The following is a 25,272-nucleotide window of genomic DNA, read 5'->3' as shown; positions in this document are numbered from 1 at the left end:
TCCCTGAAGAGGGATGGGAAAGGGGGGGGAAGGGCAGGAGGGCACAGAATTGGATGGGTGGAGCACCCAACAGTCCGAGGTGATATGGGACCATTCACGGTAGAAAGGGGATCATCGGGAAAAAAAGGTAAGGCAGAGTAGTTCCAGTCTGTGATCTGGTGTGCCGTTCTCGACTGCACATTCAAAAGGCTGGTTTAGGGCCAGAGGGCGGTTTGGGCTGGCCAAAGCCCTGGCCTGAGGATGGGTGTTGCCTCCTCCTGCCAATCCTGTTCCTCCTCCAAGAACTGTCCCACTGGTTCTGCTGCTGGAATCTCTGAGGAGGTTACGGGTGGAAGTGTCTCTGCTGCGTGGCGGGGGTGTGCAGACCCAAGGACTTGAGGGTGTCTTGTCTGTCTTTTCAGAGAAAAGAGTCTCACCCTCAAATGAAAGGTCCTCAATAGTTTGCTGGATCTCGTAGGGTAGCACTGATACTTGGAGCCAGGAACCCCTCTTCATAGCTACCTCTGTCACCATAACCCTACTGGCGGCATCTGCAGCGTCCAATGCAGCCTGGAGGGAAGCACGGGAGACTAGCTTCCCCTCCTCCAGCAAGGCTGAGAACTCAGTTTGGGAGTCTGAAGGGATGAGCTCTGTAAATTTAGCCATTGCTGCACAGGTGTACGAATACCTGCTTATGATGGCCTGTTGGTTCACAATACAGAGCTTCAAACCCCCTGTAGAGTAGACCTTTCTCCACACAAGGTCTAGGCGCTTAGCCTCCCTGTTTTTTGGGGAGGATCCTTGGAAGCCCTGTCTCTCATGCTGGTTAGCTGCATCGACCACCAGAGAGTCAGGGGGTGGGTGGGAGTACAAATGTTCGAACCCTCTGGAAGGCACGAAGTAACGCCTCTCGTTGTGCTTGGCAGTGGGTGGCAAGGAAGCTGGGGTCTGCCACAGGGTCTTGGTGGTGTCCACAATGGTTTTAATAAGTGGAAGGGCAATACGGGAAGGTCTGGAAGGTGCGAGGATGTCCACCATTGAATCAGTCTCCTCTACCACCTCCTTGCCCTTAATGCCCAGACTCTGGGCAGCCCTGAGCAGCAACTGCTGCAGCACTCTATTGTCCTCTAGCACAGGAGGTCTGGCTGTCCCCACCAATGCTTCGTCCGTTGATGAAGAGGATGAAGCATTTACAATGAGTGGATGCTCCCTGCTGTCCGCTCCCAAAGGGTCCCGAGACTCTCGGAACAGCGTTGGTGCCAGTGGTGCTGCCGACGGTACCGGGGCTGTAGACGTTGGAGCAAGTGTTGGTGCCGCCACCAGTATGACGGAGGGAGCTGTGTCGGCCCGCTCACAGGAGCCAAGGGAGGCGGAGGTCAACATCGATAATAGTGCCAGTGTGGGAGACGGGCGCAAAGACGCTGCCAAGGGTGGTACCAAGGTCGGAGCCAAGCACAGTGCTGGAGTCAACGACGGTGTCATTGACGGAGGTGTTGGAATTGCAGGCACCAAAGGCAGGTGAGCAGCTGATGGCGAGACAAAGGGTGGCTGAAGCCACAGAAGACATTGCGGAGTGGTGACCCTGGGTTCCTCCCTGTCCTTGATGAAAGGCCCAGGGGGTCAAGAAGGGCCACTGAGGCGGGTTCTGCCACTGCGGAGGCCATGCCTGGGGCTGTCTCCTGCCTCTCCTGGACCTCGATCTACAGCTCCTGCTTCTCCCAGAGCGATAGGAGTCTGACTCTGACTCCGAGGTCTCTGAGACTGAAGACCACGGAGGAATCATAGAATCATAGAATATCAGGGTTGGAAGGGACCCCTGAAGGTCATCTAGTCCAATCCCCTGCTCGAAGCAGGACCAATTCCCAGTTAAATCATCCCACCCACGGCTTTGTCAAGCCTGATCTTAAAAACCTCTAAGGAAGGAGATTCTACCACCTCCCTAGGTAACGCATTCCAGTGTTTCACCACCCTCTTAGTGAAAAAGTTTTTCCTAATATCCAATCTAAACCTCCCCCACTGCAACTTGAGACCATTACTCCTCGTTCTGTCATCTGCTACCATTGAGAACAGTCTAGAGCCATCCTCTTTGGAACCCCCTTTCAGGTAGTTGAAAGCAGCTATCAAATCCCCCCTCATTCTTCTCTTCTGCAGGCTAAACAATCCCAGCTCCCTCAGCCTCTTCTCATAACTCATGTGTTCCAGTCCCCTAATCATTTTTGTTGCCCTTCGCTGGACTCTCTCCAATTTATCCACATCCTTCTTGAAGTGTGGGGCCCAAAACTGGACACAGTACTCCAGATGAGGCCTCACCAATGTCGAATAGAGGGGAACGATCACGTCCCTCGATCTGCTCGCTATGCCCCTACTTATACATCCCAAAATGCCATTGGCCTTCTTGGCAACAAGGGCACACTGCTGACTCATATCCAGCTTCTCGTCCACTGTCACCCCTAGGTCCTTTTCCGCAGAACTGCTGCCTAGCCATTCGGTCCCTAGTCTGTAGCGGTGCATTGGGTTCTTCCGTCCTAAGTGCAGGACCCTGCACTTATCCTTATTGAACCTCATCAGATTTCTTTTGGCTCAATCCTCCAATTTGTCTAGGTCCTTCTGTATCCTATCCCTCCCCTCCAGCGTATCTACCACTCCTCCCAGTTTAGTATCATCCGCAACTTTGCTGAGAGTGCAATCCACACCATCCTCCAGATCATTTATGAAGATATTGAACAAAACCGGCCCCAGGACCGACCCTTGGGGCACTCCACTTGATACCGGCTGCCAACTAGACATGGAGCCATTGATCACTACCTGTTAAGCCCGACAATCTAGCCAGCTTTCTACCCACCTTATAGTGCATTCATCCAGCCCATACTTCCTTAACTTGCTGACAAGAATACTGTGGGAGACCGTGTCAAAAGCCAATCCTCGGTGTCTTGAGCGTCGAGAGCTTGAGAAGCGGGTAAGCTCTCCGTCCAAACGAGTTGGCGTCAAGGGGCACGGTGAGGGGGAACGCATCGACATCATAGTCGGCTTCCCCTTTGACTGCACCAGAGGATGGGGCTGGTCCGCCACTGCTGAAGGTTCCTCCCTCCTGGTGGGCGAGAACGGTACCATAAGATGCAAGGAGGTCTTGAGCAGCTTGGTAAGCCTCCGGCATCGACGGGAGCTGTAGCTGCTGTGTAGGAACCAACGACTGAGGTGGCGCCAGACTCGACTGCCTCACTTGGTCAGGAGTCAACACGGCCCTGGCAGGGGATACACTTCTCTTGGTTTAGCCAGAGGAAAGCAGTTGTCCGGCTTCTTTTACTTCTGAGGCACCAGCGAATGGGATTGATGCCTACTATCAGTTGGGCCCCATGTGGAGCAACGTCGGTGCTGAGAGTCTCGGGAGGAGTCCTTGCTCAGCGCCAAGCTCAACAATGGTGCCGAGGTGCTCTGCGTCGAGGATGATTCATTGGGGATCGGGTCCCCTGAGCCCGGGTCAGAGTAGGGGCACAGGGTTGCCTCCATGAGGATCATCTTAAGCTGCTGTTCCCTTTCTTTAAGAGTTCTTGGACGGAACTCACGGCAGATCTTACAGTGATCTTTTTGATGGCTCTCCCCTAAGCACCATAAACAGGACAAGTGCAGATCGCTCTTTGGTGTGCACTTTGTGCAGGCCACACAGTTTTTAAAACCCGGGGACCGCGGCATACCACAGTTCCTAGGAGCTGGCATGGGGGGAACCCCCAACAATCTCTATACTAAGAACACTAAACTAAGCTAAGGTAACTATATACAACAAGAGAAAAACAAACTTACTAAGCAACAGCTAAGGGAAGTTCCAGCCACCGTCACTGGCGGTAAGAAGGAACTGAGGGGGTAGCGGGTCGGCAGGGCTCTATATTGGGTGCTATGAAGGCGTGACTCCAGGGGGCACCCAGGCTGACCCAACGGATGCTGCTAGGGGAAAAATCTTCTGGCCAACGTGCACATGCGTGAGCACACACCTGATTGCAATGGACATGCACTCGAAGAAGAATCCATGTTAGAATTGGGGTCAACTCTGGTAAGCTTATTAGTATGCGTGTAGGTTATTTTATAGTTTTCAATATGCTTCCTCTGTAATGCTTTTTATCTTAAGAATAAAGTAGGTTTGCATAGGAAGTGCTGTTTGGTAACATATCTGTAACAATTACACCTGTTAACAGTCTCTGAAGAGAAAGCAAGCAAGTATCCTGAGGCAACCTGTCTGTGATGGGAAACACACAGTGACACCAGGGAACTGTGTGACCTGAAAATGCCATGGTCAGAATGGAGATAGACTTGTGTCTCCACCCAAGAGAGGCAACAGCTGAAGAGCTGGAAGCCTGAGATTGGGTTCCTTGGCTGGACCACTGGCGGGAAATACAGGTGTAATTGCCCTGAACTGTGACAGTGGCATTTCTACCATGGAAAAGTTTTGGTATACTGCAGGAAGAGGATGGCTGGTCAGTGCAAGAAAATTTACAAATTCCTGATATCACTCTAGTACTAAAACAATTGTAAGTCCAGCAGCGGGCCGCCTCTGCAAACTGCTTAGGAAAGAAACAAAGGGAGGTGGGAGGTGGTGTGGGGGAGAAATTGGAACTACTCACATACTTAGTGTTTAGCACATGCTTAAATGAACCAGGACCACATAGAAGATACCTGAAGTCATCATGGAATTTCCAGAGTTCTGAAGAATCCCAAGACCTTGACAGGGATGTAGACTACTTTTATGGGGCTGCTCAACCACTTAAAGTTAAGCATGTGTTTTACTGGATCAGAGTCTACGTGCACTATCAACAAAGTGAAACAGACAAGAATCCTGATCTCTAAAGTGCTCTCTGGCAGAGCTCCAGTGATTAGAGTTCTCGAAGAACAAGATATGGAAAGGTTAATTAAATTAAATCTGTAGCTAGCAAACAGAATGGATCAGCAGTGGGTCACAATACAGGAACCAAAGAAAGGGCTAGAGATGGAAGCAGGGACAAAGGAGGCAGGTGAGAGAAGCATCACATTGAAAGGATACAGTGGAGAGAGAAAACAGAAAAGAGGGCATGAGAAGACAGACAACAAAGGGTAGGGACAGAGAGAGGTAAGACCACAGGTTGCTTGGATTTTATGATCTGTAACCGTTTTCATGCCCTAAATTAATATTTTAAGAGTCTGTCTATTGTTAGAAAGCAGTTTTCACAGATACATTTCTTCTTACTTAATCTAAATGATTATGCACATGGACAGAACCCCTTTAAATTTTTCAACACAAAGCACTTTCTTCCTATAGGATAGCTGTAGCATAATTCAGTATTTACTGGCTTGCTTAAGTAAGATTTCTAATCTTTGTCACTGCCATCTCAGTGCAAAGTGACAAAATTTCTTCTGGTTTTGGAAAAACAGATTTAAAACATGAGTGGTTCAAATGCTATTTTATCTGAACCCCAAAAGCTCAGGAGAGAAAGGGTTAGGTAAATGTTTCTAGTTTTAACTTATTGCTACTTAGAAGTCACTTAATTTGTTATTTACTAATAAAAAGAATTATGTTAACATTCACATTTACCTTTAAGTGGAAATTGAGCTCATTATTTGCTCTGAAAATGGAATTTTGTACTAATTAGTCTTGTCGTGTAAGGAGACAGTAAGAATTAGCATTGATAGTCTACATCCCTGTCATTTTGCTGTTGGTATATAATTTTCTTCTGAACTTAGTTGCTCTCCTGTAAGTGTTTTGTATCCTTTAACATTTAACAGATGGTAGAGGTAATGGCATCAAATAAATATAATTTAATAGCAACCCTAATGTGAGTTTTCTTCCTTTTAGCAAAGGAAGCAAAATAGCTTAACTTACTCCAAGATGAAAATGCATTCTGTAGACCACCTGCAGAAGGACAGTAAGACGGTCTTTGCAGATAGCACATTAGGAATAGATGACCTTTATAAATAAATCATGGCTTCTTAATTTTATTTATTATTTTGAAGCAATAATTTTCTGCAGAAAATTCTCTTAACTTAGCAAATTCAGAGACACAACAGACACCTGCCAGAAAGTTCACGAGCAGCAAGCAGAGTACAGGATAGAAATGTATTATTCCTATACTGGACTTTCCAAAATATGAAGGGTGCTTCACAGGGCCACTACAAGGGGAAACAAAGAGGCTGAATGTTTATGTGTGTGCACTGTAATAGCCAGCAATGGTTTCTATGTACAGGTCTACATATAGCTCATTCTTACTTTTATTAGAAACAGACCGCATGAGGGGCTGTTCCCAGCCAGAATATAGTAATGCTTCACCAAAGTTTTAGCATTTGGTGGTTATTCTGTTTTTTTTTCTTCATGTCAGAGTTTGGCCTTCTTGAATTCTCAGGACCAGATCTGTCAAAGGGGTCAGGACTTACCCACTCCTCTTTTTTTTTTTTCCCTCCACAATTTTTTAGAAAGTGTTTCTGGGAATTGGGTGCTTCAGAAATGGATCATAAACTGATATAAATACAGTTTCTACAGATTATTTCTGTGGAAATGGACATTAGTCATTAAAATGCTGGCTGCCAAAAATGCATGAAACCAGAATTGTGTCAGCAAACAAACTTTGCTGTCAGGGTCCATTTGAGAGCTTTGAAGGCTAGAAAGTATGCAAACAGAACTCTAAGAACTAGATTGGAACTTTGAGAACATGCTAAGGGGACTTGCTTAACCATATAGCAGTGACTGGAGGCATTTTGCTTGTCAGAAGCGTGTCTAGATATACTTTTCACATATAGATATACATTTTACAAGTGTCAGGATGAATAACATACCTGGTTGAAGTAAAATAAAGAAATAACAAACAAACACACTGTCCAGTTGTTACAAGATAAAATTTCAGAAAATAGAAAGGGTATTGACATTGATGATAACTATATGGTTTCTAAGAAAAAAATTGTTATCCTTTTTACTGGCCTGCTGATAATTCCAATATTAATGTTAATATAGAAGGTGATTCTGAACGTGTAAATCCAGAGCCGGAGGAGTACGTGACAGTTGTTTGTCCAACAGGCACCCTTAATCAAAATGGCATTATATACCTTCCAGAAGACAAAATGGCCTCACTTTCAGAGATATTGTATTACTATAGTTACCATTGGCCTCAACAAAAACTATGGGTGCTCATCATCTATGCAAATCAGGTCATAAATCTATGGTTTAAAAATTAAAGGAGAGGAGTATGGCATATGGAGCTTTAATAATTGTGGCAACACTCTGTGGTTGCAGCACCTTTCAGGTGTGGAACTTTCTGAGATGTAGAGTTTAAAAGATTGTCAGCTGGTAACAGTTGCAGTTAGAGTTGGCTGAAGACAACCTAAGAATGAAGTTGGTCTGAACGCAGTTTGCAAAGATCATTTCACTGCACTGAATTATTTTGTTCTTTATTTTTTGTTCTGCTCCAATTAATTTATTGTAATCAAAGTTTTAAAGGTATAATTGGTTTCCAGAGCGATAAGATATTGGGTGGAGACATTTTGCCTCCATCAGGCAGAATATCTCCAGTAAAATTGTGGGAAGCATATTTAGATGCAAGAAATACTATTGTCAAAATTTTCAAAAGCAGCCTCTAATTTGTAGTGGGCCTCAATTTTTGTGTGTGTACTCACCGTGCTGAGTATCCACAGCTCCAAATCAGTCTAATAGGGTTTTCATGTGCTCAACCTCTATGAATATCAGACTCCAGTGGTCTCAAATTGGGAACTCAAAATTAAAGTTCACTTTTTAAAATGTAGATCTGTACCTTTAAAAAAAATGTAGTGTGTTCCCTCCATCACCAGATGTGATACCTCAAGATGAATGGAGTGCTTTGTACAGAAGTAGACAGATGGCATCCTGACACAGGGCCAAAGATAGGGCCCCTCCCTGCTTGTAGATATAGAACATGACCACATTATTGTCTGTCAGGACTTGCAGCACCTGACCTGACAGCTGGGGAAGGAACATTTGGCAAGCTAAGAGTACTGCCCTGAGCTTCCTGACGTTTATGTTCAGGGACTTCTTCTTGGAACCAGAGGCCCCAAGTCCTGAGATTGTTGAGGTGGACTCCCCACCCAAGTGCATTCAAGATTAAAACTACTGATGCTTGAGGGGTAACAAAGGGCACCCCCATCATTACTGATCTTGGGTCTTTCCACCATTCCAGGGAGGTGAGGACTAGGGGAGAAACCACAGAATCCAAGTGTTGTCTGCTCAAGGAATATACTGATGCTAACCATATCTGGAGGGGTCTGAAGTGCAGTCTTGCATCTTGAACCATGTAAGTACATGCCATCATGTGCCCCAGTAGCTTGACACAAACCCAAGCTGCCATAATCGGGTAAACCATGACACTGGATATCAGGTCCGACATGGTCTGGAATCGGGGCTGTGGCAGGAAGGCCCTGTCTTGGGTCGCGTTGAGTGCTGCCCCAATAAATTCTATTCCCTGAGCCGGGCCAAGAGTTGATTTCCATTCGTTTATCAGCAGGCCCAGCACTTGGAAGGTGGCTTGGACTGTGCTAATGCTGTTCTGAACTTGAGCCTGTGACCGATCTTTGATCAGCCATCATCAAGGTATGGGTAGATGCCTCACCGTCTGAGGAAGGCTGCTACTACCACCATACACTTCATGATAACCCCGGGGGCCGCTGATAGGCTGAAGGGAAGAGCGGTGAATTGGTAGTGGTGCTGAGTCACGAAAAACCTGAGAAATCTTCTGTGACTACATAAGATAGAAATGTGAAAGTATCCATCCTTTAAGTCAAGGGCAGCATACCAGTCTCCGGGATCCAGGGAGGTATCTGTTGAGGCAATGCAGGTCCAGAATGGGCTGGAGGCCCCCTTTGACCTTTGAGATTAGGAAATATCAGGATTAAAACCCCTTTCCTCTCAAGTCTTGTGGAACCTCCTCCACAGCCCCCATTTGTAGGAGGTATTGCACCTCCTGGACAAGGAGTTGCTCGTGAGAAGGGTCCCTGAAGAGGCATGGGAATGGGGGTGTGGGAGAGAAGGGATAAAAACTGAAGGGTATAGCCAATTGTCATTGTACTTAGAACCCAATGGTCCAAGGTTATGTATGACTATGCTGGGCTGAAATGGGACAGACAGTCCAAAAATAAAAGGGGAGACGGATCTGAAGTGGTGACGGTATAGCGCCTTCTGGCATACCTTCAAAAGGCCTGCTTGAACTCCCCAGAGTACCTCTGAGACCTCTGCCAGTTATAACCTCTCCCTTTTCTTTTGTAGGGCTCTTGTCTTGGAGACACCGAGAAACAAGGAGGCTGCTGGGGCCTAAAGTGCTTCCTGGAAACTGATGGAGTATAAAGGCCTAGGGATCATAGGATGGCCCTTCAGTCCTTCAGGCTGTGAAGTCTCATGTCTGTCTGCTCTGAGAATAGAGAGGAGCCTTTGAAGGAGAGGTTCTGGATGGACTGTTGGACCTCATGAGGAAGCCATGAGGACTGGAGCCAAGAATGCCTCGTGGTGACAATATAGGCCATTATTCCAGCTGCCAAGTCAGCTGCATCCAGAGCTGCCTGGAGAGAGGTCCTGGCCATATTCTTTCCCTCTTCCAAGAGGGCAGTGAACTCCTGCCTTGAATCTTGGGGCAGAGAGTCTTTAAATTTAGCCAGGGAGTCCCACAGATTATAATCTTATCACCCCAGCAAAGCTTGCTGGTTAGAGATATGTAGTTGAACGCTACCTGTCGAATAAACCTTTCTTTAAAAAGGTCCAGTTTCTTCACCTCTTTTTGTTTAGGGGTAGCGCTCAACTGGCCCTGCCTGTCCCTCTCATTTGCTACAGACACAATCAGGGACACTGGACGGGGGGTGCAAGTATAAGTGTACGAACCCACTCGCTGGCACATAATACTTCTTCTGTGCCCTCTTTGAGGTGGAGAGCAAAGGAGGAGTTTGCCACAGGGCCTTGACCAGCCCCATCACAGCCTCATTGATGGGTAAGGCCACCTTGGATGGAGCTGCTGCAGCCATGGTATTACTAAGGGCTGTGTGATGTCTCTTTAAGATCCTCAATTTCCAGACCCAGATTTGCAGCTATCCACTTCAAAAGGTACCAGTGGGCCCTGAAATCATCCTATGGAAGAGGACACCTGGTCCCAAGACAGCCTTATCTGAAGAGGATGAATAGGAGGCTTGCACCAGAGGAGGGGATCCCTCTTTTTCCTCAGCCCCAATGACATCCACCAGAGCCATCTTCTGAACATTGGTACTTGGGTCAGTACTGGAGTCGGGGTCCAGTGATGACTGAGAAGGAGCGAAAGCCTGTCTCTCAGAAACCACTGAGTAGGAGCAACGGGAGGGAGGACCTAGTGCCAGGGGAAACCCCAAGGGGTTCCAGTAAGACCACTGCATTGGCCAGTGACCCGCTGGCCAGGTGCTGGGGGGTGATCAGTACCAAACGCTGGTGGTGCATAGGTTGGGTACCGGTGGTGAGCCTTAGGTTGCACCTACAGTTCCCTTCAGACTCAGAACAGGAGCCCTCTCTTGGAGACCACAGTGGAACAGTTCCTGATTCCGCCACCGTGCAGTGCCGGGGGTCCAGAGACCAGCGGTGGACCAGAGATTATTTGGATGCTGAGATCAGGGTCAGCTAGCCTCTAGAGGGTGTCAGGGGCCCTGATCCTGGAAGGAGCCTGACGCCCCTTGTTCCTTTCTGCTTCTGGACATTGGAGTTGGAGGGTGTACCAATGGAGTCGGGGGAACCGGGAAAGCAAATGGGTCCCTCACAGCTTGGAAAGCCTCCGGTGTCAATGGAATACTCAGATCACTGGTGCCACAGTTGCTTCTGGGTGTTGGCAGAGGGTCCCACACTGGACTCAGTGCTCTAGCCAGAGTCAATGGTGCCATTATGGGCCTGGGAGTGGAAGAGTGGCCTAGCACAGGTCTCACTGTGCTGCCTTCCCACCCCTTGTCCTTCTTCTGCACCAGCAAGTGCCCTCTGTCAATGCACTGCTTTTTGTGCTTCTTCCTCGGCACTGGAGATGGTGAACAGTGCCGGGAAGAGCTTGATGCTGGAGGAGCACTTCGCACTCATGCCAAAGTGCTCAGCACCATATTGTAGTGGCTCTGCTCTGAGGCTGGTCTGAGGGCAGCTTCCCTGAGGATAGCCTTCAGCCTAATGTCTGTCTTTTTTAGTGCAGGATTTGAAGTCCCGACAGATCTGGCAATTGACCTTCACATGAGTTTCCCCCAAGCACTTCAAGCAGCTGGAGTGTGGGTCACTCACAAGCATAGGTTTGCCACAGGATGCACAAGGTTTGAAGCCTGGAGACTGAGGCATGCCTGGCCCATGGTGCAAAGGAGTCCCTCAACGACAGGAGCTAATTATGTACATTAATTCTAATTTCAAAAACGATATACACTAAACTATGATAACTAAGAATGAAGAGTTAGAGTCCAAAAAACACTGGGAAGAAAATCTTGCCGAAGCAAGAAGGGTCATTCCAGCAACAGTCAAGGACGGTAAGAAGGAATTGAGAGGGTGCATAGCCAGTAGCACCCCTTATACTGGCACATGAGTGCATGGCTCCAGCAGGCACTAGAGCTCGGCCAGTGGATACCCCTAAGGGAAAAATCTCCAGCGCGTGCTGGAGGGTGTGCACATACCTAATATGGAATGGACATGAACAAGCACTCGAAGAAAAATATTGAACATTAAGAGTCATAATGACTGGCTTCCCCTCTCTTGTGCTCAGAAAGCATGAGTAACCTCAGTCTTACACTTTTGTGATGAGTGTACCTTTGTAGATCATGTTCTGAACTTCCACAGTATGGAAAAAAGATGACAAAGCACCCTTCTATTTTTACTATGGAATATGAAAGCTGCTCAAAGATATTCAAAAACACTATTGTCAAACAAAATAATTCAGTTTAAAAATCTGTATATAGTCTATCCAATCTGGTAAAATTCAACAGTATGCACAGGCATTAACACTTTATATTGTATTAAAATGTAACATCCATTATCCAAATATATCAAAATCCACTCACAAATAATTGTATTACCTTTGTATCCTTGTTCAGTCTCCCTGAGATCAATTTTAGTTATTGGCTTGAAATCGGTGTCCCATAACCGAATACAACCATCTCTCCCACCAGTGGCAAAACCTTCCTCACAACCATACATACTAAAAATTCCAGCCTGTTAATCAATAGTATAATAGTTTTGAAAGTTGATAATAATTTAAACATAAAAACAAATCCAAGTGTGTTTGAGTATGCTCTTCTTAAAGCAGAAACTGTTAAGAACTGTTAGATAATACTGTTTAAAAGACAAGATGCTCTCCACTCAGAAAACAAACCAAACACACAGGTGACAGTTTATTTCAAGTGCTATCTTACCAATCCATTGATTGTGAATTATAATGGAACTTTTTGTATAAATGTCATACACATAGTGTACATATGTGACTGTAAATTAAATTTAATTAATGTTGTTACAAAGGAGTATTAATTAAACGATAGGACACTCACAATAAATGGTCACCCAGAATAAACAAAACAAGCAAACAATTGATACAAATATTCTTACAGGTGCAGAGATGGCTCAGACAACGTTTCATGAATTCAGTTCAGGAATCATTTGGAATCTGATGTAAACTGAAAGAGTTTGCATTTCATTTTTTGTTGGCACAAAAAGTATCTACTGTAGTTTGAATTGCTTTTTCACTTTTAAAAAAGGCAAAATTTATGGATTGCCATGTTCTTCTACATTACAATAGTTTTACAGTACTTGTTAGAATGCTTACTAATGTATCACCCACCTTGTCTCTACTGTAATATCTTTTATTGGACCAACTTCTGTTGGTGAGAGAGACAAGCTTTCAAGCTTACATAGAGCTCTTCATGAGGTTTGAGAAACTTAAATCAGAGTGTCACAACTAAGTACAAGATGGAACAGGTTGTTTAGCATAAGTAGTTAACACATATTTCAAGGGATCATTCAAGATTAAGTGGCCGTTAGTAGGTTATAGATTGTTGTAATAAGCCATAAATCCAATCTCTCTATTCAGTCCATGATTTTTAATGTCTACCAAAGTTATTAATTTAAGCTTCCAGACTCAACTTTTGGAAGTGTTATGCAGGTTTCCTTTGAGGATGAGGACGGAGAGGTCAAATATAAAGCGATTGCTTTGTGAAAAGTGTTCACCCACAGGTGAAGTGATGTTTTTGTCTTTTATCATTTTTCTGTGTAAGTTCACCCACATAGTTGTTATTGGGGCATTTAGTGCACTAAATGAGGTACACAACATGTTATGAAAGGCATGTGTAGGGCCCATGGATCTTGAAAGGGGTGTTGTGGGATTTTTTTTATCATTGTAGTAGTGGAAGATATGTCTGCAAGTTTTGCATCTGTTGTTCTGGCAGGGTCTGACGCCACTTTGAGTTGGTATGTCCTGGTCTGTGGGGAGCTTGTGTGTGATGAGGAGGTTGGAGAGGTTGGGAGGTTATTTGAAGGCCAGAAGAATGGGTCTGTACCTATTGGGTTCCAGGAAGTGGGCGGGCAGGAGCCTGCCCACTGCTTAAGGACCCCCACCCCAGCCTAAGGGGAAGATCTACAGGACCTGGAAACCAAATTTTTCTGGGGGACAACTAATGAAATAACAGGGACAGGAGTGCAGTCAAAGGGTCAAAAGAAGGAAGCCTGACAGGGACACCGAGCAGAGAACCCCGGACAGCACCCACTGCTCCTCAAAGGCATCAAGAGAGCCAGTGGACGCCGCCCAGAGGAACTCTGCCCGGATACGTGAACAGATAGAGGATCGGAAACAGGCCCCACAGACACAGGAGTCTCCATTGGCCAACCTCCTCTCCCTGGTTTTATACATGGCCGTTTTAGCCAGGGCCAAGAGGAGGTTGACCAGGAGGTCCCGTGACTTTGTGGGGCCATGGATAGGAGTGCATAGAGAAGGAGGTGAGGGGAAAAGTGCAGCCAGAAACATAACAGGATATTTGTGAGGAGCCGGAATAGGGGCTGCAACCTGGAGCACTCCAAGTAAATGTGTACCAGAGTCTCCCTCACGCCGCAGAAGGGGCAGGTGTCTGGGATAGGGGTAAAACGCGCCAAATACACGCCCGTGCTCACGGCCCCATGAAGGAGCCGCCAGCTGATATCCCCGCTGGGCCTCGGGACCAGGGTGGAGTATTGGCTGGCCCACCAGGGCTCCTCACCTTCTAAAGGTGGCAGGAGGTCCCGCCACTTTGTATTGGTGCAGGACACGAGGGTGAGGAAGTAAAGAGTGTGGAGCACAAGCGTGTATAGGTGTTTCCTTGGTGCGGTCTGGAAACAAACCGGCTGCAAGTCGTACAGCCAGCTCATGGAGAAGGGGCAGGGGGACCGGTTGGGTCCACAAGAGTGGGTCTATAATTGGGTGGTCACCTGCTCTTGCCCTGAAGGGCTGAAAAGCCAGCTAGGCTAGAAGCTGGGCTGAGTGGGGAAGTAGCTGCAGCTGGGCCACGCCCCAGTCAGGGCCCAGCTGGCCCTTATAAAGGCTGGGAGCCAGAAGTTCAGGCAGACTCTCTCTGGCTGGAGAGAGAGACAGGCCTGGCTGTGGGGGAATTCACCTGAGGGACCTAGAGTGAGGCAGGGCTGGGGAAAGGCCTCAGGAGCTGGGAAGCTCTAGGCCAGCAACTCCCCAGGCTGCAGGGTCTGGTCCCAGGCCCATATAAGTATTGGGGTTGCAGAGGGGCAGCCTGAAGGTGGGTAAAGGCAGCCAGTCCAAACCCCTTGTTTCCTGTGATGATTGGCTTTTACACTGCAGTCCGCCCCAGGGTGCGGGGCTAGATGGTGACTGGCAGTAGCCATGACTGAGGCGGTATGGGGATAGTGGGTGAAAGTTCCCTGGGGCGGGGAGACCCAGGGAGTGGGGGGCACTGCCAGGGGGCAGCACCCAAGGCAAGGGCACCAGATCCTGGGAGGGACCAGGGACGAGTGGTAAGGTGGGATCACTGGCCTGCGGAGGGCGCTCTGGGCTGGAAATAGAGCTAATTCCCAGGATGACCAGCAGGAGGCGCCGCCAGCTGAGTCCAAACCCTTACAGGGTCCAGGAAAGATTTATTTCCGGGTGGGGTATGCATTGAATATGGGTTGTAGTTGTTTGATAATACCCCATATGGGTTCTAGTGATGGGTGGTAGGTGACAACTAGGGGTGTGTGGTCAGAGGGGGGGTTATTTCTCTATTGAAGCAGGTTCTCTTGGGGTATTTGGGTGGCTCATTCCATGATGGAACTCAATTTTTGAATATTACTGTGATTCTTCATACAATGTCAGCAAAGCTGTGTCTTTCTTAGGCTCATAACCACTGAGGCTCAGCAACAACTGTATATCGAGACTGTTGTTTCTACCAAGGTTCCAGAAATATAAATCCCCTGGGTAGCTCTTATAGCATAACACTAAGGAAACAATCCCTACCCACATGTTCAGAGAAAACACAGTGGAACACTGTATTCAATACTGTATTCAATACAGTTGTTTCTAGCAGTTTCAAATGTATTGAGGACAAGATGTTAAAAGAATGCTCTGCCTTTACCTTGAGAACAAAAGGAAACATGAACATATGTAATCTAATTAAGGCACTAAAGTTGAATGTTTAGGAATATGAAATAAACATTTACAGTAGTAAAATATGCCTCTGCTATTTTTTTAGCTCCAGTGTTCATCTACACTGAATAGATTGAGATTTTTGTTTGATTCAAATTACATTTTTAGTATTTAATGAGAGTTTTTAAAATCATTTCCACGTTATGTGAGCAAGCCAAAGAGAAATTCCATTGTAAAGCAGATTTGCTCATGTTCTTATTGCCTTGGTTACTGAGAAAAACACATAAGATGCTTGTTATGCTTAAGATCTCATTTTAATGAAAATCCTTGGTATGGAATATTGGGAATCCTATTTTAAATAAGACTAGCATATTAAATAAGACTAACATATTAGAATCTATGTTTATACAATTGGTCTATTCAGAACTGAAGGCACCTTAAAAATCTATCAAGATGATACCTTACATTTAAGTCTGTTTGGTGAAATCAGTATCAAAACTACACACAAACAAACAACAGCAGCAGTTCTGTCAGTAGAACAAGATACTGTAGCTAATACTTAAATACCTACATAATCAGAGTATAAAGTGAACAATTCATAAAGTCTTAGTGAACACTATACATTCTGTTACGATTTGACACAGATTAGAATCTTTTGAAATATTACAGATCCATTACAGTTCTTCAATTCAGTGAACAAGGTTAATTTTCATAAGTTAGAATTAAAAATATAACTTACACTGTGAGCTCCTTGAATTGTGCGGACTAAGTTTAGCCCTTTCCAAACATAGATGTCTCCATTTAAAGCACCAGAGTACGTGATATCTTCTTTTGTACATGCTAAGCAAAGGATAGTTTGGAGATCTCCTGTTTTGCCAAATATTCCTCTTTTTGCTGTCAGTGCATTTCCACACAACGTCCAAAACTATGAAATGTAAATGATACATGAAGAGAAGTCTCTGCAGCATTTTTGGTTTTGACATCAGTTTGCAGATGTTTACAGACATCTCTACATATTGTTCAGTAACTGAGCTAGACACTTATATGGATCTTGCCTCTTAACTGACTGTTCCATCATGCTACAAATAACTTATAAAGAATGGAAAACTACCACAGTAGATCTTAAGATCACATACACAATGTGATAGTTAATTTTTTTGTGTGTATATGTATTAAACTGAAAAATAACTCATGCTGTTTTATTATTGTTACCCTCATTCTTCTAATAACCTCACCCTCACTTTGTCTGTCACCTTTTCATGTGTGATATATAATAGAATGGAATCTTCTTAAACAAGGGACTTGTCTTGTTTGTTTGCAGAGCTCCATACATAACTATGGGCTGTAGAAATAAAAAATAAGACCAAGTCCTGAGGTCTTCTCTTAGTACTTATTCATGTAAAATTCCCATCAAGTTTGCCTGAATGAGGATCAAGTAAGACTCTCAGAATTTAGCCCAACAGTAGTGTGTGCTGATAGGAAGTCATGAAAGACAAGATTATGAGCCATTTATAACCATTAGATTGTAATCTGAGACAAATTAAGAACATGCTTTGGGCATTTATAACAAAATTCAGATCTTGATATGAACTTCCTTAGAGTTGAAAGTGTTTGGATCAAGGATTTTGGTTTGGGGCCCATCTCCAATTTCCATATCTTTTTAACATAGGCCTAATTCCAGGTGTGGAAGGGGAACATTTTCCACACAGCTTTCAAACTTGGGGAACACTATACTGCCCCCCCCACCTAATTTTTGGTTGGCTGTAGAGGGAGAAAGGGGAGGCAGCAAATTATACCTAGTTTAAGACTCATTAGAACTCATAACTGCTGCCCCACTAACAACAGTTTAGCAAAATAATTCAATAGGAGGTGGCATATCCAGTGCAGCCTCCACCCCAGCAGGGGATATTGATGTGGACACAGCAGCAAAATGAAGACAAACACATGCATGGAATAAAGCAGCAGGCTGCAAATTTTATTAAACTTTAACAAAAGGGATGGGCCCTACTTGTCCATCACCCATATTCTCCTATACCATATAACCCATAACGTAGTGTGGCTCTCCTCAGCCTACCCCCAGGACTCAGCTCTGTCTGAGTCTCAGCACCCTCCCCCATGAATGGGACAGAAGATGCAGCAGGGTTGTGACCTCAGCCTATGAGGGCCACAAGATCTGCCTCTATCACATGAGCCCAAGGCCCGTCACCAAAATCCAAGATCTTTTACCTCTTGGAGCCATTCATTTTATTCTCTTAGCCACAGTAGAAACTGGCTGCAAGTTGTGACAAATAAACACCATCACTCCAGTACCTCAGTCAGGCAGTAAGAGCATTCCTATTTAACCCACTGTGGCTTGAAGATGCTGCAAGGATGACAAAAGACTCTCTGGTCCTCTGCCAATTGGCCCATGGAAGAAAAAATTCCTTCCTGACTCCCTAAACAGGCGATCAGCTAGACCCGCAGCACCTGTCTGGCTGGGTTCCCATTCCTACTTCGAATGGGTAGGCTGGGCTGCTGGAATGGAGCTGGAAGAGGCTCCACATTGTCCCTGCACCAGATAAATCTTGGGAGCTGGGGAATGTTGGCCAATCTGCACCCCTCTCCTCTAGCTGGCAAATCGGTGCCTCCCAGGGGGAGGAACTTCCTATTGTCCCTTGCTAAGTGTCCTTGCTACTGGGACTATCCCCATTTCAGCACTTACCCTACCAACTTCCCCGCCCACTGATGTGGGTGGCCAGCATTTCTGACTAGGCAGGAGGTAGCAGCTGTGATTCCTGCCTACAGCAAGTTCAGCGACAGACTCAACTCCATTCCAGCCTGGGGCCCTCTGGCCAAGTGTCTGTGGGACACAGATTGCCAGGACTGAGTGTCTACAGAAGAGAGAACTCAGACTCTGCTCTTCCTCCTGTACCACTTAGGGATAATTTTATATGTGGCAAGTCACTTTTGCCAAGACTTTTGCTAAACTTAGGTACCTAACTATATATGTAGGAAGCTAAATTAACCTGATCCTGCAAAGTAATTAATAAGAAAAATAAGAATAACACCTACCTCTTACACAGTGTTTTTAAGTGTAGACCTCAAAGCTCTTCACAATCTTTTAAATGTATTTAAAAGCCAATGGTACTTACTCATCTGAAATTGCATGCAGGCTTTGAGAAATGTGGAAGGTTGCAGGTGTGGCTTTGATACCCAGCCTAGACATTCAGCAAAAAGCTCAGCTGCAGTACACTTCAGAAATAGTTTGGGTTGCTTGACTAGAGAGAAGCTCAGAGAAAAGACTACACTTTCCCCATTTCTTCCTCCCCAAATATTAATCTTGATTCTACAACACAGAGTAAATACTCTATAGTATAGAGCTGGAGAAGCTATTTATGTTATCTACCTCTAAGTTCAAGCAGAGATCCCATCCTTCTAACCTTAAGATATAGTATGGACTACTGTTTGTACATCTTTTGATGGGAATCCAACACCTAATCCTCAAAGATTTCAACACACAGTTTTATGGCATGCCTTAATCTGTATCTGTTTGTTTGGATGGTTAATTATGACCATTTTAACAAAGCATGGGTGCTAACTAAAGATAGGTTTTTGAGAAGCAGCTTGCAGAACACAGCAAATGGCATAACTACTGCCAAAACCACCCCACAGTTTTGAAAATAGTGTCAGTTTAGCGTTCAAACTTCTCAGCCACCAGAGCTAGAAAGATTAGCAAGTTTCCTAAAACTTCTGTTTAAAATTTTTCCCACCTCTAATCATGGGAAATAATTGCCATCTGGTAGAGATGCATCTCAAAGACAGGGGAAAACAGAAAACTTTGGCCAAGTGAGGGACTTCCTCCAAGCTTTGCATAAACCCAAGGAGGTTTTATCCAAAATATGAACCTTTTGGGGGGGATTTTCATTTTGCTTTCAATTTTACTTAAATTTTGGTCCCATTTAAATTTTGATACTAGGCAACAAAGTAAGGCAACAGGAAGGTAATTTACAAATATGTATTTAGGTCCACATGTGCCTCCTGTGCAAAATTGTGGGAAGGAACAAATACTGGAGCTGTGGAGTACTCAGGTTCTCTCCTCAGTTCCCTGAGATCAGAGGTACAGGGAGCTGGGCCAAAAAATGGAGTGGAAAACCAAGGATCTCTAAGAAATCTGACTCCCAAAGCTGCAGAGGATGTCTAGCAGCATGGAGTGACTCCTCTCATACCTTCTCTGTAGTCTCTGTCCAGACTGGCTGAGCAGTTAGGATCCCTATCTCATTCATAAGAACATAACATAAGAATGTCCATACTGGGTCAGACCAATGGTCCATCTAGCCCAGTATCCTGTCTTCTGACAGTGACCAATGCCAGGTACTTCAGAGGGCATGAACAAAACAGGTAATCATCAAGTGATCCATGGTTCTGCAATTTTCTTAGCCTCAGTGAGTGAATCAATCCTTTCAGACCTTTTCAATGATGTCTTATTGAGATTTAACTAGGAAGAGATAACTGAAGATGTTGGTGAGCAGTTTGGTGGAATAGAGAGGGCAGAAGCCAAAAATGGGAGTGAGTATTGGTAAATATTAAGACATTAAATGTTTATACTTTGCTTGATAAGCTGTCCTGCACTGCAATCACTTCATATTTCTGAAAGTTTCCCTCATCATCTCGAATTGGCTGCAAACCTAGAAAACTAGATAGTGTTCATGGGCTTTGGGGGTGCCAGGATGCCACCTACTGAAAGAAAATAGGCAAGCAGTTCAGGACATCGAATGACTTCATAAACATTAACAAATGAAAATATAAAAGCAACAAAACCAATTTACCTTTATATGTTTCACTCCACAGCTAACCATTCTGTTTGGCTGATATGGATCCCAGGAAATATCAAAAATCTGTTAAAAATATTCAAAGATGCTACTTTGAATTATAAACCAGTTGAATCTGCCATATATTTAATTTACTTTTGCACATTTTTAAATGCAGTTCTATTGCTCAGTATTTGATTAAATCAACAGCATAATGTTTAGGTGAATATAATGCTGTATGACATGAATGACAAGTATAACTATAGCTAGACTGAGGGATAATGCAGACATGTGCTTGCAGGCTTCCACACACAGCTCTGCCAGCAGATCTCATTCATAACTTGCAACAACCCACCTATTATAGTCCCAGAGAACATTTACTGTGCCAAACTGGGGAAAATAAAGTGCAAGTTGTGTGATGTGAGCTAATGTCCCCCAAAAGTTAAGAGGAGAGACCATTACTCATCTTCACTCATTATCTATGGGAAAAGGTGTACCCAGGTCAGGTTAGGCAATACTAACCCAATATGCCATCTTATGTAATGCAGCTAAAGTGGTAATATTCACAGAAATTTACATAATAAAATTACATTAGTCATTTTGGCAAGCAATATATATTTTTGTATATAATACAAAGTAAGCATATTTCAAAATTAAGAACTATATCCCACATTTTTTACTCAGAACTCCTGTTGAGGTCAATGGGAACTTAGTCTCAGTAATAACTGCACAATCAGGCCCTCAGGGAAATATTGTATAAAGTTTGAAAATAAAGAGTTTATACTATGGCCCAAACTTTCAAGAGTGCCTCAGTCTTTGGTTCTCCATCTTTAGATACTTTAGAGGGGCCTGAATTTCAGAAAACACTGAGCAGCCAACCTCTGAAATTCAGGCCCTTTCATGGTGTCTCAATTTGAGTACCCAAAAATTGAGGCACCCAAATCACTAGTTTCTTTTTAAAATGTAGACTAGTGATATTCAGACCTCAGAGGTTCAGGAGCCAAACTAGCAATCAACATTACCCAAAAGAGCCACAGTAGTGTGAATTGTTTCATTTACTATATATATACACACACACACACACCCACACACACACCCCTTGCCTAATTTCTCCATTTTGATTCAAAGCACAGTAGCTACTCCAGTCAGTTAACAAGTATTTTATCATGTTAAGTATGCAACCAGTCATTTAGTATAATAAACACTGTCTTTCAAAATATAAAATGTAAATCTTCTTTATAAAAAGTTGTGATTTTGAAGTATTTTCTAAGTACTATACTTCTTAAAATATGTAAATGACAGACTGCAGCAATGTCTTATGACCCTCACACCAGAAAAGACTTTTTCCATTACTGGTGTTCTTCAAGATGTGTTGCTCATGTCCATTCAATTTAGGTGTGTGTGCTCACCACATGCACCGGTGCCAGAAGTTTTTTCCCTCAGCACTATCTGTAGGAGACTGGCTCCAGCGCCCCCTGGAGTGGCGCGAACATGCCATGGTATATAGGGCACTGCCAGTTCCCCCCACCTCAGTTCCTTCTTGAGTTGCCTGGCATGGGACCTTGCTCACACCCAGTCTTATCCTTTCCCTTGCGGGAGGTTGGAGACCAGCCTCGCCCCACCTTCTTGGCCTTCTTGGTTGGAGCCATGGATGGGGAACGATAGTGGCCAGTGGACAGTCCCAGTGGGGCACTGCGTACTGAGGTCGTGGTACTCGGCGCCGAGTTGGAGCGTTGCTCTGGTGCCAGTGTGAGGGCCAACTCCATAAGGCACGTTCTTAAACAAATATTGCACTCCTTCTTAGTCCTTGGCTTGGAGGACTTGCAAATTTTGCACTTCTCACTAACTTGTCCTTCGCCCAAGCAACACAGACAACTGCTGTGTGGTTCACTAGTGGGCATGGGTCTCTTGCAGCGATCACAGAACTAAAAGCCTGGGGACTGGGGCATGCCCCATCCCGAGGCAAAGTCCCATTCGGAACCTATGAAGTCTCTAACTATAGCTAAGGGATTTACAAACACTAACAGAAAACTATATACACTTTAATACAAGAGATAGCTAGTTCGTACGAACGAGCAGCAACAGCACTAGCTGAAGCAGCAACAGTTCCAGCACCATCACTGGAGACAAGAAGGAACTGAGGCTGAGGGGAACCGGCGGTGCCCTGTATACCATGGCTTGTGTGTGCCACTCCAGGGGGCATCAGAGCCAGTCCCCTACAGATACTGCTGAGGGAAATACTTCCGGCATTGGTATATGTGGCAACCACACACACCTAAGTTGAATGGACATGTTCTCGAAGAAGAACAAAAACATTCAACCACTAGAATTTAGGATCAGATTAGACAATCCCCTGCCAAACACCCTTTTACTTTCACTGTGGGGAGGGCTTGAAGGGCTAAGTGTTGAAACACTTCGATCATGGCTTAGAGAAACAGAGCCTGAAACAGCTCCCTTTGAAGTCAGTAGCGAAACTTCCACAGACATCAATGGGAGTTGCATCAGACCCTAAAAGAGTAATTTTGAAAAACGAATAAAAACATTAATCTTGATGTGTTAGAAATATAGTACACAACAGTGAAGCACTGAACTCACCCAACTCACAAACACAGTACATACAGACAGTATAAACACATATTGTTTTGTTCTGTTGCCATTATTTATGTATATTCTATCATGTGAAATATTCACAGATATACCATGCATAGTAAAATATATATGCACAGTGAAAAGATTCATTTATCTTAATGATCATATGTGTGTGTGTGTTTGTGTGGTTTTTTTTGACTGGTGGTGAAATTGCTTTGACATTTCCTAATTTTGGGCAATATACTCCACTCAGATCCACTTGATGGACCTTGCTGTGCACTAACTTAATGAAAAAATAATACAATTTAGAAACAAAAATTTTACAGAAGTTATTGGGAAATGCTTCAGACAAAATTCAGATAATTCCTTCTATATGATTACCCTATCTGAATGGCCAGTAGCTGTTGCTAGTAGTTTTCCTTTCTTCCAATCCCAAATACATACTGTATTTTTGGCATCCAGTCCCACTGAGGCTAAACACTAAGGGGGAAAAAAAAGCATCTAGTTAATTGAAGATCAGCCCAAAATAAGTCTTTCAACTGAGCATAGTATGTGTACAAATATGACTCAAATTAAAACTAAATTGCTAAAGATACCATCAAGATATCCATGTTAAAAATTTATTTATTATTAGGACATGCCAAAAATTCTAGTCTTTTCTAGAAGCTTGAAATTAATTACCTGACTTTTAAGTGTACCATACATAGGCTAAATTCATCAGAAGATCTGAAGCATTTGCTTCAGTAGCACAACAATCTGGCATTCACATCTTACTGACCTGTTATTAAAAATAAATGGGTGATTAAAACACTCCTCTCCCACCACGCACACCACCACATTTCATTATGTCTATGGTGCTCATTTTTGTGGACTTTTCTAGTAGCATTTTATAACTATAATTTATCCTTTAATTTTCAATTTTGTTTTTGAAAGAATGCATAATTAATTATTTTAACAGCTTAATACAAATAAATGAACTGCCCTCTCCCAAGAAACAAAGAAAGCAAAAATCCCTTTTTGTCCAGGCTATGGCTATAGACAAACAGACGAAGAAGAGATGTTTAAGATATAAATTAGCATACCAAGTCTCTTCAAATTTTGCCTAATTTCACAGGTCCTTATGAGGATGCAGGAACATAGAAATTTTCCTATTGGATAACACCAGTGGTTCATCTGGTTCAGTATCCTGCCTCTCCACCCAGTCGGTGGGGGAAGGGTGCAGGTGGGTCCACCCCCAGCCATAGAACTGCCGGGTAACCGGAGGATGGCTTAGAGACCCTTGCTCCAAGCGGAAGGAATAATCCTCGGTGCATACACCCTCAGTCATAGTATGACTGAGCATAGGAGGAGAACTTAGGGTTTCTCACTCTGCCCAGGACGGGGCTTTGGATTTGGTGTATGGACCCTCGGTGGTAGAGGACCGAGTAATATGGAGGGAAGCTTAGCGTCCTGCCCTCCAGCCCGGGAGGGAGTGAGCATTGTAAGCCCCAGTGCCGGTGTGGGCAGTGTTAGGATATAGATATTCAGGCCTGTCTGTAAAGGCCTATACTCTAAGAATTTAGGTGTATTCTTATCACTTGGCTAGTGATAGAGGTATAAAAGAAAGAATCAAAACCACTGTCTGCCAGTGTAAGGGCCTTCTCTTACTGTGACAGTTTGTGGTCCTGTGCTTAGGCTCAGGCCTTTGGCTAAGCAGCAGAGGCAGCCATAAGCTGGGAAGCGAACGGTCACATCCTCACATTCCAAACTAGTCACATTGAAATAAGGTGCTATTGGGCTGTTAGGCACTATCAGGACAGAATTGTATTCCTATCACCTCCAGAGAAAGGGAAGTGCCTAGAAAATGTAAAAGGAAACTTAGTTTGATAGCATCCTGTCTGGCAAGAACTCACTTATCAATAGCTGGGATGTGAAATCCTCACTTCTGTATTGTTTTGTCATTATAGTTCCCACTTTGCTGTTGTTTGTCTGTATAATCTCTGTCTGGTTCTGTGATTGTTCCTGTCTGCTGTATAATTAATTTTGCTGGGTGTAAACTAATTGAGGTGGTGGGATATAATTGGTTACATAATCATGTTACAATATGTTAGGATTGGTTAGTTAAATTTCAGGAAAATGATTGGTTAAGGTATAGCTAAGCAGAACTCAAGTTTTACTATATAATCTGTAGTCAATGAGGAAGTGACTGGGTGTGGGTGGGGGTGGGCATGTGGGTGTGTGAGATGGGAACAGGGAATGGGGGTAAGAAAATTGGAATCATGTTTTGCTAAAGGGGGAAATGGGAACAGGGAATGGGAGTAAGGAAGATGGAATCATGTTTGGCTAAGGGTAGGAATGGGAACAGGGACACAGGTGTA

The 25,272-nt window shown here is 44.4% G+C and overlaps 1 protein-coding gene across 3 annotated transcripts in view; it reads right to left on the bottom strand.

Annotated features, from left to right (window-relative positions):
- Positions 1-25,272, bottom strand: part of EML6 (EMAP like 6) — a 317,359-nt gene that overhangs the window by 235,711 nt on the left and 56,376 nt on the right. For all 3 annotated transcript variants that reach the window (XM_078852321.1, XM_073339283.1, XM_073339272.2), the window contains exons 4-7: positions 23,297-23,395; positions 20,345-20,413; positions 16,279-16,464; positions 12,004-12,139 (exon numbers count right to left, since the gene is read on the bottom strand). In XM_078852321.1, coding sequence (XP_078708447.1) covers positions 12,004-12,139; positions 16,279-16,464; positions 20,345-20,413; positions 23,297-23,395 — 490 coding nt within the window. The remainder of the gene's footprint in view (positions 1-12,003; positions 12,140-16,278; positions 16,465-20,344; positions 20,414-23,296; positions 23,396-25,272) is intronic.

This window comes from Lepidochelys kempii, chromosome 3 (assembly GCF_965140285.1).
Source record: "Lepidochelys kempii isolate rLepKem1 chromosome 3, rLepKem1.hap1, whole genome shotgun sequence".
Taxonomy (NCBI): domain Eukaryota; kingdom Metazoa; phylum Chordata; order Testudines; family Cheloniidae; genus Lepidochelys; species Lepidochelys kempii.
Note: the sequence above shows the minus strand (reverse complement) of the source record. Positions and strands in the feature narration are given on the sequence as shown.